The 13,286-nt window shown below is 42.6% G+C and overlaps 1 protein-coding gene and 1 long non-coding RNA gene across 6 annotated transcripts in view; one reads left to right on the top strand and one right to left on the bottom strand.

Moving 5' to 3' along the window:
• Positions 1-13,286, bottom strand: part of LOC126759830 (uncharacterized) — a 103,054-nt gene that overhangs the window by 58,379 nt on the left and 31,389 nt on the right. The gene's annotated exons all lie outside the window — the stretch shown is intronic.
• The window catches only part of LOC126759827 (homeobox protein vnd), a 35,802-nt gene that overhangs the window by 18,907 nt on the left and 3,609 nt on the right, over positions 1-13,286 (top strand). For both annotated transcript variants that reach the window (XM_050474973.1, XM_050474972.1), the window contains one exon: positions 10,784-11,466. In XM_050474973.1, the coding sequence (XP_050330930.1) occupies positions 10,784-11,466 (683 nt within the window). The remainder of the gene's footprint in view (positions 1-10,783; positions 11,467-13,286) is intronic.

Raw genomic sequence — 13,286 nt, 5'->3', positions numbered from 1 at the left:
AAAACCAACTGCAAGATAATGAAGCAGATAAGGACCGACCGAGTATGATAAAGTCGGCAGGCACTACAACGGGGAACTGGCCTATTACCGTAGTTCCAAGCTAGAAGGGAATTAGGAAACGGTTTTCCATTTTTGCTGTGAAGCCCAGCTCTAACGCAAACCAGACACAGAATACTTGGATATAAGTACATTCATTGAGAGAACCGAATGGTTTGAGCAAAAATATGAGACGAGATAGCAAGATTTTAGGGATCCTAGGATAGTGGAGCATACTAAAATTATGGAGGGAACACTTCTCCAGCCTGCTGAACGACAGCGAAAGCATGACACCAATGATGATGGAGGAGACGTTCCATTGTCCGACCATACAGACGTTTGAACAGCAATTACCCGTCTAAAGAACAACAAAGTGGCGGGGGCCGATGGATTGCCAGCCGAGCTATTCAAACTGGGCGGCGAAGAACTGATAAGGAGCATGCATCAGCTTCTTTGTAGAATATGGTCGGACTAAAGCATGCCCAACGATTGAAATTTATGTGCGCTCTGCCCAATCCACAAAAAGGGAGGCCCCACAATCTGCGCCAACTATCGTGGGATAAGGCTCCTCAACATCGAATATAAGGTTCTATCGAGCGTATTGTGTGAAATACTAAAGCCCTCTATCAACAAACAAATTGGACTTTATCAGTGTGCCTTTAGGCCTGGCAAATAAACAACTGACCAGATATTTACCGTGCGCCAAATATTGGAAAAGACCCGTAAAAAAGGGATCGACCCACATCACCTCTTCGTTCGATTTTTAAGCTGCTTATGACAGCACGAAAAGGAGCTACCTCTACTACGCCGCTATTTCTGAATTTGGTATCCTCGCAAAACTAAAACGGCTGTGTAGACTGACGTTGAGCAACACCAAAAGCTCCGTCAGGATCAGGAAGCACCTCTCCGAGCCGTTCGATACCAAACGAGATTTCAGACAAGGCGATTCCCTGACGTGCGATTTCTTCAATCATTAAAAAGGAATTGGATTAGAACCTTTATAAATGAAATGAAGACCCAGTAGCTTGATTAGCTTATCTTTTTAAATATAAGTGGCTGGATTCAGTTGAAAAGTCGTACTTTTCGTGGGAACAAACGATGGCTCCCGATCATCAAGTCTGGGTGAAAAATAAACTTTTTTCATTTCCATCATTTGCTTTCTGTTCTTTTTTATCCAGACTCGTCCGTTTGCCTCCAAAAACAATGCATACCAGCTTCCTCTAAAATACTCTCTTGAGACATTTATCTTAAAGAACTTAGCGCTCTCTCGGTATCGAAAATGCTGTCAGACGTAGGTTTCGAGATCATTTTACCGATAATTTTAGCGCTCTTCGATCAGAAAAATGTTTTTAAGTAGCTTCACGGCAATTTTGGGTTGAAATTTGAGGCTAGGGTGGGTAAAAAAACTTGTGGAAATGGGCTTACAAAAAATTGTCTATGTAAATAATTGCAGAGATGCGCAAAGAAAACTGGCACTAAGTGCAATAAACTCTGAGTGAAAAAAGTTTCCGAAACTTTTCGTGAATCCGCCAAACTTTAACGTCATAACCTTTTATTGAAATTTTAATACTTAAAGAAAGTACACACATACATACCAGCGTTCCACCATTTACTTTATGCACCGTCGCCTTTTAAAAGTCTATATATAAGTACATTTTGATTTTTAATACACATATGAATCTAAAGACTAATGAAAGTGTCTACATGACTCCGCGAAATACATAATAAACAGTAGATACTAATGACTTTGATAAATGGCCGCCAGGCATGCATACACTCCACACATGAGTGACGCCACTCCAGGCGCCCCCACAGATCAAGGACAAGCACACATATAAATATACAAGTAAAAATATGTAAAGGTGTGTGTGTGTGTTTGGGGCCATAAGTGAGCAAATATAGTATATGAACTAAGTGCTACTCGGCATATCAATTTAAGTGAGTATATACTTTGCTATGAGCCGCGTTCTAAGTGGAGCATGCCACACCTATGTCCTGTCGAGTGCCGCGCAAGAGTTCCACATAAGCATAAATATGAAGAAAAGAGGAAGAATGAGCGCGCAGGCAGCGCATACCCTTATTTATGGAGCAGGTGTGGTAGGAGAATGCTGTGCGTACAACACGAGGGAGTTGAAGCGCGTCAAAAATCGAACTTTATTAAGAGAAACAGTTATGTATTAATGACGTTTATGTGTGCGACTCCAACAATATTTACCGCGCACTGGAAATATGCACTTGTTAACGGCGCTGGGCAAAAACCAACAAACACTCGTCTCACACTAGAAGGCAAACAGCGTATCCTGCGCACTCCTCACAACGCCATTAACGCTAACGAGCGCTTGAAAACAAAAGAGAAACTACTATTAAGCGCCCGACTATGAAGTGGAACGAGTGGAAAACCCCACAAGTAGGCGTGCACAATCATTTAACAAGCATATTTTTCAAAAGCGCAGCTGGCACATCCTTGCGCTACCAAATCTACTCATCTCGCTCTTTTGCTCTCTCTCACAGACGCCATTATCAGCTGCCTGGTCCCTGCAGCACTTGAACGCCTCAACAGGCAAGACGGAAAATCCCGCGCGCTTGAAATCCTTTTGCGCCTTAAAGCGCAGGAGAAACGCGAGAAAATTTCCCAAAATCCCGCTAAAGCAATGCGCAAGTGCTGAGGCAGCAACAACGGCAAGCCACGGTCAATGTTGAGTTGCCTACGCGCTCGCTCGCTCACACTTGCGGTGCGCCGTGCGGGTAAAACCCACTAGCAACTAGCAAGCAACAACAAAGCCAGCGTCGCATTTTGATTGGCCGTTGGCTGTTGGCAGAGCGCGTCGCGCTTACCTAGTTATTAGGTATGCAGAGATATGTGGCCAACAACAATGATGCGGGTCTTTTTACTAATGTAGCATGGTTCTGGTTGGGAGGCGTTAGCGTTGTGTACTTTTTGTTAGTGTTGTTGCTGTACTATGCACATTTATTAGCGTTTTTGTTGCACTGATTTCGTAATTTTTTCGAATTGGTTTTTGTTGTTCACACACTCCAGCGAGTACTAAGCACATTTCATTATTATTATTGCTTTTGTTGTTGTTTTTATTGTTATTGTTGGCATTGTTAGCCATCTTTGTTCGAAACACATATTTTCAGCTTTGCTTGCGTGCTCACTTATACTGTTATGTACATATATATGTACGGTGTTGGGATGTGCGTGTGGCATGCTTTTAGGGGCTGACTGGCATAATGTAATCCTTGTTGAATGTTTAGTGTCCGTCATTTGAGAACTTTATTAGATTTTTTCGATTCACATCCTTTTTCCCACCCATACGAGTATGTGCCGTGGAGTGGCCTCTCAAATCGCAAGAGTGTATGCCCCGCATACATAAATTTCAATAAATTTGCTTTCATTAGAGCACGTTAAAGTCGTTCCGAAGCACTTTCGTAACAAATTTATGCACTTTGAAAGAGAAACAGCCAGTAATTTACATGATTTTTATTTGATGAACAATATAATAGAGAATTTCACTACCTCTCTGGCGAATATTTCTTATTCTAGAGAGAAAGACTCGCTAATGCTCTCCAAAATAGAGACAACTGACATCAGTACACTTCGAAAACAATACAAGACCCCCAGAGCAGCTCGTCTTACGAAATCGTTACGGACTCCCAGAACATTTCGTCCTAAGGAATCGTAAGAGAACCAGATTTCTATTCAATCGAGACTTATTTCAATATTTTTGCCCAAATAAACGCTTACTTCCCTCTATTTTTACTACTAACCCGCCTTCTGAATGCTATATCTAGTGCTATATCCAGCTTAAAGGAAAACTAGGTCTGATTTTGAATAAACAGTCGAAATTGTCTCTAAAATCTGACACAAATACTTGTTAGATTTGATAGAAGGAAGAGATAAAGGTCAGTTGGACAAAATCATGATATTCCAGTGTTTCGAAAGATCAGGTATCTTCCGCATCTAAAAAAAAACACTTGAAAAACGCGCTTCCATTCACAGTCTCCATCCAATTCTTCAAAATAAGATAACAAAAAATATTTTCTGCGATACACATTGGCATTTTTTGACGAAATGTCTCCAAATTAATATAGACTTAGCAACGTTTTGTTGATTGGGTGAAATCAAAAGTATATTTGCGGAAACCTCCACCTGATTAGGAACCAAAGTTCATACTGCTGGAAACCTTGTTACGGTTACACCGGATTGGGGACGAGCTGGAGCTGGAACTCTGGACTTCGCCTTAGCTTAGCAGGTCTCTAGTCAACCTCTATCTCCGGAATGCAGGAGATCCATTGAACTGTTCACTCATAATGAGGTTCAACTTACCGCAATCATGAAAATTTTGTCGTACACTATCTTTCGGAATTCTATGGGCGGAGGAATGCTGGATACATCTAGGTACACTCTTCTGAAACATTTCTACAGTCATATCTTCGGCGAACCTGGCAAAATAGCCGAAATTGATATCAGCAGACTCAACAAAAACATCTTTATATTCCCACAAATGGCTTAGACTGATAGTATGAAGTTATGGCTGTTCTGATTCGGATCGTCGCCTGTTGCCTACTGCATATGGAAGAGTTCGAAGAGGTTTACACCACAATTGTTTTGCAATATCAACCTACAAATAATCAGAAACTAATAGAATTGCGGTACCACCCATTTATTAACCCAACTCATTTATAAAGATCCCATAACGTAACACGTGCCTAAAAAGCGCTACAAAGAAAGAATGAAAGTCAAGGCAGAACCAACTAAGCCTGAAAAGTAGGAAGTAATATCTTCATTGAGCTTATAAGATATACTGGACACACTCCCTAAAGCTATGACTCAAAGAGAAATAAGCAATAAGAACTGATGTAATAAGATTAGTTACAACTGGCGTTGTTGAGGTGGCAGCTAATAGAGTAGTATTACGTAAAAACTGATGACAATGCGGCTATTGGCTCTTCCTAAAACCCAAACACATAACACACTCAGACAGATGAGAATGATGATGAAAATGGAAATGTTGACGATGCAATATCAGAGCGGAAGTAAGAGCATGTAAGCGCTGAGCTGCGACGGAAAGACACAGCATAACCTCATGATATGAAGAAGATTACAAAAACAACCAAAACTAACTCAAAGCATCAACTATGTGCATTACGTAAAGCTTGAAAACCGTCGTATTGCTGCTGCTGATAGCTGTAGACGCTTAAGCTCGATGGAGCATGAGCCAGAATTTATGGCACCATGCCAATATGGCCGCCGCATGTGGATCTCTAGCAGCACATCATTGAAATTTCACTCACCTAAACTTACAGCAGTTTCCGAATCAACAGCCCCCCCTACTTTGCGCCAACGCTCGCCCGCTAATCCCGCTCCAGCGCAGACGATGCAAAGAACAGAGATTCACAAACCGCGCTCAGCGCTTCAGTCGCAGAACTTCTCATTGCTGCTTGATTGGTTGGCCGTTTCAAGCGTCCGTTGCCTGCCCTACTGCACGAGCCTGTTGGAAGCTGGGTTTCAAAGACGCAATATGAACGCAACAACAACAACAAGCACCACAAACAACAACAAAAGTCGTAAGTAGCACACAGTAGTGCCCTACTTAGCACCACAGACAATGGTGGAACTCGAAATTCCAACTCAACACTCAAGTACCCTCTCGGCTATCTAAGCCGCTTCGTACAGAACTCACGACGAGTCGTGGTCACGAAGGCAACGACAGCATATTAGCCATTGCAGTCGCACGCACAGGCAACCTCTCGAGCACAAGGATAATTCACTCATCACAATATGCACACAGACACAAACACACGAAGCAATCAACCTAAATAGACAACGAGTCGACTGGGCCGAGCCTGCGAGCACTGCTTCGGTGGTGGTTGCTGGTTGCTTTTTTCACTCCACTCCACTCCACTCGACTCGATAACCGCTCCACCGCTCTCGACTGAAGTATGCGTGCTTGTGTTGTAGTGTTTGTTGTTTTTGTGCGCGCAGGACATGAGAAGCCACTTAGTAAAATCGATCGAAAAAGGAAACAATTCAGCTGAATGACTTTGTTGTTGCGCCGACCGAGTGAATGAAGTTGCACAAAGGCTTGCCTGTTGGCCTGTCTGTCCGCATACCTATTTACTGCTCGATGGCTGACGTTCTTCATAAGGCTCTCCACATGGGTTTGTGTGTGTATATTGGTGGTTGTTGATGGCTCTTGTTTGTTTGGTTGGATGTGCAATGCATTGACTGCACTGCCGTTGGTTGGCCTGGGCTGCCGGGCCTAGCTGCCTGAACTGGGCTGATGCGTTGGTTGGTCGACTGGCTGACTGGTTGTGGCTTCTTGGCATACACGGCGACTCGTTAGTTGTTGATGACACTTCAGTTTGAAAAGTATACGCGGTCTCAATTCGAGCAGCCAAATTCGAATAGTACTCGAACTGAAGAGCATGCCTATTATCAGCTAGTACGCCCACTAAAAATACGGAATGTGAACGCGTGAATAAAATCAAAGTTCAAAAGGCCAAAAATTCAATTAGTAGAAACTCAGAAAAACGAAAAAAAGTGAAGTTAAATTAAGTCGTTAAAAGTTATGTCAAGAACCAATAAAGTGTGCGACTTTTTGTGTGAAGCACGGTCTCTGGACCATATATTTACCTAAAGTGCTCATTAAACCAGTGATCAGCAGAACAAAGAAAAGTTAACAACCAACAGGCTTCCTTGACTAATCAACCGAAAGTAAAAGTGTAACTGCAGTCTAGCAGAGCGCGCAATCTTATAAAACTGCAATTTTTAGACAAAGATTACTTTCCTGTCGCAGCCCCGTACCGCCAACATCGTCAAAGTGGCTGAGAAACGCAAACGCACGCCGTCGCCAGGACGGCCACCGCGTTCACCACTACACCGACGGAAATCGCTAGAATCGCTCTCCTCTAGCGCCGCCACGCCACCACCCTCGCCCACCAAGCCGCGCAACAATTTGTCCATAGTGCGACGTACTTCTAGAACACCAACACCGCCCGCATTACCGCCACCGCCGCGCACCTCCACACCCACACGCGCCACAACGCCCACAGCGTCAGCGACCACAACAAAGGACCTAGTCGACTCACCTATACGTGCAGTGCCCGTGTATAATCCAGCGACAGTTACGCCCACCTCGATCGCGGATCACTTACGTTTGCCCACAAACGCTGCGGCGGCGGCAGCTTTCAGTTCCTTTCCTTCGTTGCACAGCATGAGTAGTTTAATGGTACCATCCGCGGCTGCAGCTGCGGCAGCGGCGGCTCCTTTCCTACCTTGGTCACCGATACTGCTGCCACCGTGGGGACATCCACTCCTGCCTGCTTTCTATCCGGCGGCTTTGCGTAGCGCGTTACCGGGGTAAGCATATAGAAAGTGAAACATTTAAAAGGGTTGGAATCATGTAGTACAAAAGTCGAGCAAAACCTAAAGGTTTTCTATGAAAATATTTCGAGAGTTCTTGAGAATCTACCGCGAAATTAGTTGAAATTTGGTACGCAAGATTCTCTAATTATAAAGTGAAAGCCTAAGGCAATCTTGTTTCCAAGTTTTCGGCAGAATCTCATGGGAACATATCCTTAAATCACGTTCTTTTGAAGCAGGCAATATTCTGAGATCTCTGCAATTTAAGTGTCAACACCAAAAATGGCAACCTTTCCAACACTCAAAACCATCTCCCAAAATTGGCCTAAACAATGGCACAAGTGAAAATGTATGTTCGTTTCCCCTACACATCCGCTTGTTAAAGAATCTAATTATTTATTTCAAAGTCAATGACTTTCAATTATCCAAACACTGCACACAGTCTCTTGCTCTATGGATGAACCTTGCAACGTGTTATCAATGAAATAAGTCAATAAAAGAACGGAAATCAACACAATGGTACTCAAAAACATGTGATTCCTTTGATTTTAACACAGGTGTTTCAATTCGAGATTCGTTACCTGCACGAGTGTGAAGTATGGTCGAGTTTTTTGAACAATGGCTTTTCAAGATCATTAAGCCAATTTGACATAAAAAAACTTATTTTTATACACTCAATTGAACATTTCCGGTTAGATTTTCTGACGTTGTTAAAAAAAATATATCTAGTATTATTATTTGTCTGTTTCTTTAAGTTCCGAAACACAAAGGACTATCGAAACGAAAAACCGTTCCACTGGAACGAAGCTCTGATTTTAAATAAAAATGAGCATAGAATTTTCAAGAAAACTTAAGACTAATATAATAATTAAGGAACTCCCTAGACAAGATAGTTGCATTATCCATCTCTATGATTTGGGTACAAATAGGACTCTGAGGAACTTTATGAAGCTCTAAAAATAAATATCAAATTCATAAAGTTCCACAGAGGCCTATTTGTATCGATTTTATTTTTAAACCTCTAGGTATTGAGGCGCGAAAGATCTAAAGCGGTCAACCTGAAGATTAGACATTATTACACGTTAGTTTTTCGGTATATTCTCGACAGCAAAGTAACACAATTCAAAACCAAAATGTTTCATATTTTGAGTTTGCTGGTGAAGATAGATGAGTTTCCCCGCCTGACATAGAATTCATCCCAAACTAATATCGGCCGAATGAGCCACCGTTAGTATTATTCATTCGGAATCGGCAGTAAACACGTAATAATACGTCACTCGTATGAGGAACATCCACTAAGGTGTGAAGGTTTCAGCATTTAAGTCCGTCTTTCTTTTAATGCACGCTTTCCTTCTTAAGCATACTTTTTCTGCCGACTTCTTTTAGTTTAGTTACAGCAAGCGATCTCGCAAGCAAATCCCTGCCTTTGATAAATTAACTTTGATTTAAACTAGCAAATCGTCGGATTATTCGCACCTTCGCCACTGCACCGCCGGACTCACGCACATATGTTTGAGCTCAGCCGTACTTACTGTGCAGGCTAAGCAGTGTATGCGACATTTGTCGGACTACCTCGGTTAAGTCAGCTTACATTTAGCAAACAAATTCAAATAAATTTGATTTAAATTTTTCCTAATACTCACAACAATTAACAATCACATCTGATTAGTAGGGAAACTATTTTAGTGCATAGCTCCTGCAGACCGCACGAGTTTACCTGTGCGGCTGCTATCTTTCCTACTTTTCACATGATACCTCGGACATGCTTCTTCCGCATTGTGTCGGTCGCACTAGGCGTTGCAAATGCGAAACATATGTTACTTCCTGCACTTGCAACGAACCAACAAACCCAAACAATAGTGGCAATAAACAGATTGCGTTGCAATCTATGGTTTTCCCAAATTGGAGTTTCCCAAACCAACAGCACAGTGCGCACAGCGCAGGTTGCGAGTGAATGCGTGCCTAGTGTGACGTATGGCGATGAAACGACACTGACTCACAATGTCCGTCCGTTCGTCAATTCGTCCGCCTAGCTGTCGGTTTGTCTGTCTTCGGTTCATTTCATCCTTGCATTCCTGCGTCTATTTATTCCTTTCGCCTGCTCGCAAGTGTTGCTGCTGTAGTATTTCCCACGCCGTTACAAGTACGTCGCACTAACACTAGCTGGCGGCATTACTGTAAAGGTCATCTTGTTAACGTTCCGCATGTCCGCTACGCCTGGGGAATCCCGCACTACCAGACAGTCTGTCGCCAGCGCTGTTGCCCAATTGCCTACCTGTGCTGCCGGCAAACGTCAGCGATCCGTCTGTGCCGCAGTGGCATAGGCGGCTTGGGCTAGTGCGCTGTCCACTTGCCTTGTCGCTTCCAAGTTCCTAGAGTTCATATGTTTATGCTATGGCAATGTACATTTCTCGCCTTCTTTGTTTGTTTGTATTTTGATTTCCTTTGTACGCTCACGCGTACTCAACTTTTGGTCACACATGTGTTTCATTTTTGACCAGGAATTCCCCTATTACACCTAATGTGGAAATTCCACTAGAAAATCTGCGCTGAGCCGAAAGTGCATTTGAGGCTTGTAGATCCTTTCGTCGTCATTTCGCTGAAGTAGCAGACTCTTGAGTACTTTCGTTTGATGGGAGTGATCACCGGCGGATTTCGTTTGTTTTTGTAGTTTGTTTTTAGTAGTACAATAGTGTTATAAAACTATTTATTTTAGCGACTAAATAATATTACTCGCCGCCTCTCTTTCTGTCAGAGTAAATATGTGCATTTCGCGACCATGCGTGGTATTTCCCGCGTCCGCGCGCGGATGTGGCTTTGGGGAAATACGTGATTGAAATATTGTCTGGCGATTTTAAGTAGAAATACGGCTATCCTTAAGAAAACAAGGTGTTCCTTTTGGCTACAAACAATTCGCGAAAGGTCAATTATGCGGTCAGCGTAATCAGCGCTTACAATGGCCATACAATACACTTGATAGCGGTAGACTGCCTCGAAACTAAGACCGCTCACAATTCATTCAAAGTGATTACCTTGAAACTAGGCAGTTAGTAACATAACTTTTTTTACACAAAAGTCAGAATAACATAAAAAAGTGTGTAACAAGGAAAACATAGTTTTAGAGAAGTGTTACTCAGAGACTGGTCTAGAACCAGGTTTTTTTGAAAATCAAATCAAAGAATCAACAAGATATTGTTTTTCAGTAGTCTGTTTACTGGTCAATGTGGGATTAGCCTGAAAGTTACTAAACTTTTACTTGTAATGGAGAAACGATCTTTGCGACTCCTCATCTCGAACTTCATTTCTTCAAATACATACATTCAAAAACAAATACTTTTGCACACACGCTAACCTCTTCATAACTCTCTCTCTGCCCTACAGTCTATTCGACACGAAGGTGCCGCCGTCGCAACGCTCCTCCGGCTTTCACATATCGGACATACTCAATTTGGATGGCAGCGAGCTGAAGAATGGCGTCGTGCCACCTCACGCCGCTGCCGCTGGCCCGCACAGCCAAACGGATATTAGTCAACATACGCAGCAGCAGCATCATCATCCTAGCCACCTGCCCCATCATCTGCCTCAGCATCACAATAACAATAACACCAGCTTACACAACAACAACAATAATAGTAATAGTAATGGTGAGGCTCACAGCGCACACTTAACACCACCGGCATCAGTTTTGGGCGGCACCGGTTCCAACAATGCCTTAACGGTACCCAGCGATGATCAAACAACGCAACACTCCACCGGCACCACACCAACACCAGTAGCTGGTGGCGGTGTAGTCAATGGCACCGATACCAACGGACAGTCAGTTACAGCACATCATCAAAGTTCCGCAGCTGTGGCGGCGAATGCTGCTTCAGCTCAGGCCACCGCTCATCTGATAGCCAGTCATCACAATGCCGTGGCCGCGGCAGCCGCAGCCGCTGCTGGACAATATTTGCCAAAGAACTTCACCAGTTTTAGTGATGAATTGTCATCATATCACCAGATGACGCACACTGTGTTGGCGCATCCGGCGCGTAGCGCGTGGATTAAAGAAAATGAGCTCTATGGTGAGTAAAAGAAACCACTTGTTTTTGTTATGTTTTTCAGAGGAACTGATTTTACGGAAAAGCGATTGAATATGCCTTAATTTTTAACAGTAGTCTTAGGTGAGTCAGCATTGCGAGGACCCAAAAATTGGTTCCAAACACGACGAATATGTAAAATAGTAAAAAAAACTGGCCTAGTAACGTAATACCAACAAACCCCAACTGTCTTTGACTCTTTATAGAGTCTCAAGAGCTTTCTTACTATTCGTGAAAGCCAAAAGCGATAGACCCCAACTGTCTTTGACCCTTTATACAAGAAATCTCAAGAGCTTTTTTACAATTCATGAAAGCTAAAATAAAGAGACCCCAACTGTCCTTGACCCTTTATACAAGAAATCTCAAGAGCTTTTTTACAATTCGTGAAAGCTCAAAAAGAGCTTTTTCGAAATTTGTGAAAAGCAAAAAAAAGGTGCTTTCCGCAGAGTTATTAAAGAGCTTTTTAGTTCAATCCATGATTGATGTTTAAGCTTAAAAAAACTCGAAGGAACTTAAGTTCTTCAAAAAAAGGTAGTGAATTCAAATCTTTTTAAAGGGTCTTAACCTATTATGAATATCCTTGGAAACCTTACCCCTACCAACTCGTATAAAAAACAACAAATTAAGCTTATTTAACACTAATAAGTCCCGATTACCTAGGCAACATAACCACACTTTTCTAATGACTTAATAACTGCAAAACAGCGATCGGGGAAGGGGTAAACAAAACAAAAATGTTATAAGACAGCTGCTGAAGTTCTCAAAATAGCGGGCCAGCGCGCTTCGGGGCGCATATAACGGTAGTGCGTGACAATTTAGCCAAAGTGCAAATTAAAACGGACATCGTTGGAAAAGTGAAGCCACGAGCGCTATGCATTTAAGCAAATATGCCTAATCTTGAGGTGCAAACTACCGAAAGCGCCATGAGAGCACAACAAAAACAACAAAGAAGAGTCAAACAAATATGATTAGACAAAATTTAAACGTAATTGGGAAAATTCAAATACACCTCGTAAGCAAAAAGCCGTAAAGCGAAATAAAAACAAAAATTAAAACAGAAAAAAACGCGGCAGATGCCAGCGAGGCTTCGAGGCAGAGTTCGAGGGTTCATTCGCTCGCATAATTTGCGGCATGCGTGGTTGCCATACATGCCGACGCGCCACATATTCTACATACATACGTTTATGTGTGTGTTCCGGGGGGTGTGTTAGTGTGCGGTGATGTAAAACATCTGCCTCTTGTCTTGTTAAGATTGCAATATACTCGTCGTATCGATATTGTGTTAAACGAAAATAACTTTTTAACTTACAATTAATGACAAGCACAAACCTACCTAACCTAACAAACACAGCAACAACAATACTTAACCCATAAAATGTTTGCAGAGTTGCATTGAGAAAGTAGAAGCCGGGCAGAGTCATAGACGTCAGCTAATGTGACTAATTGTATTTGATGGCCGGCCTGTTGTTGTTTTGCTTAGTATGTATGGCCCTCACCGGTGTTGTGATGGTGGTAGTGGTGCTGGTGGTGGTGGCTGTGCGTTATGCGTTGAGCAAACACAAAGGTTAACATGGAAAATTTGTCGCCAATTTTACGGCTACGCATTGTTGTATTCATACCTTTGGTGTTGCGGATACACCCCCCTTTCGCAGTAGGACAAAGACGGTACATGGATATGAACTGCTTTGAAAGTGAAATTAATGTGTGATTTCGCGAGGCAAGAGTCCTACGAGGCTACATACAAATGTAGCACCAAACCCATTGAGGTTAGTATGAGACTGAGCTAGCATTTTTATGCGCTGAAT

The sequence above is a fragment of the Bactrocera neohumeralis genome, chromosome 5 (assembly GCF_024586455.1).
Source record: "Bactrocera neohumeralis isolate Rockhampton chromosome 5, APGP_CSIRO_Bneo_wtdbg2-racon-allhic-juicebox.fasta_v2, whole genome shotgun sequence".
NCBI lineage: Eukaryota > Metazoa > Arthropoda > Insecta > Diptera > Tephritidae > Bactrocera > Bactrocera neohumeralis.
This window is presented reverse-complemented; position numbering and strand designations above follow the sequence as displayed.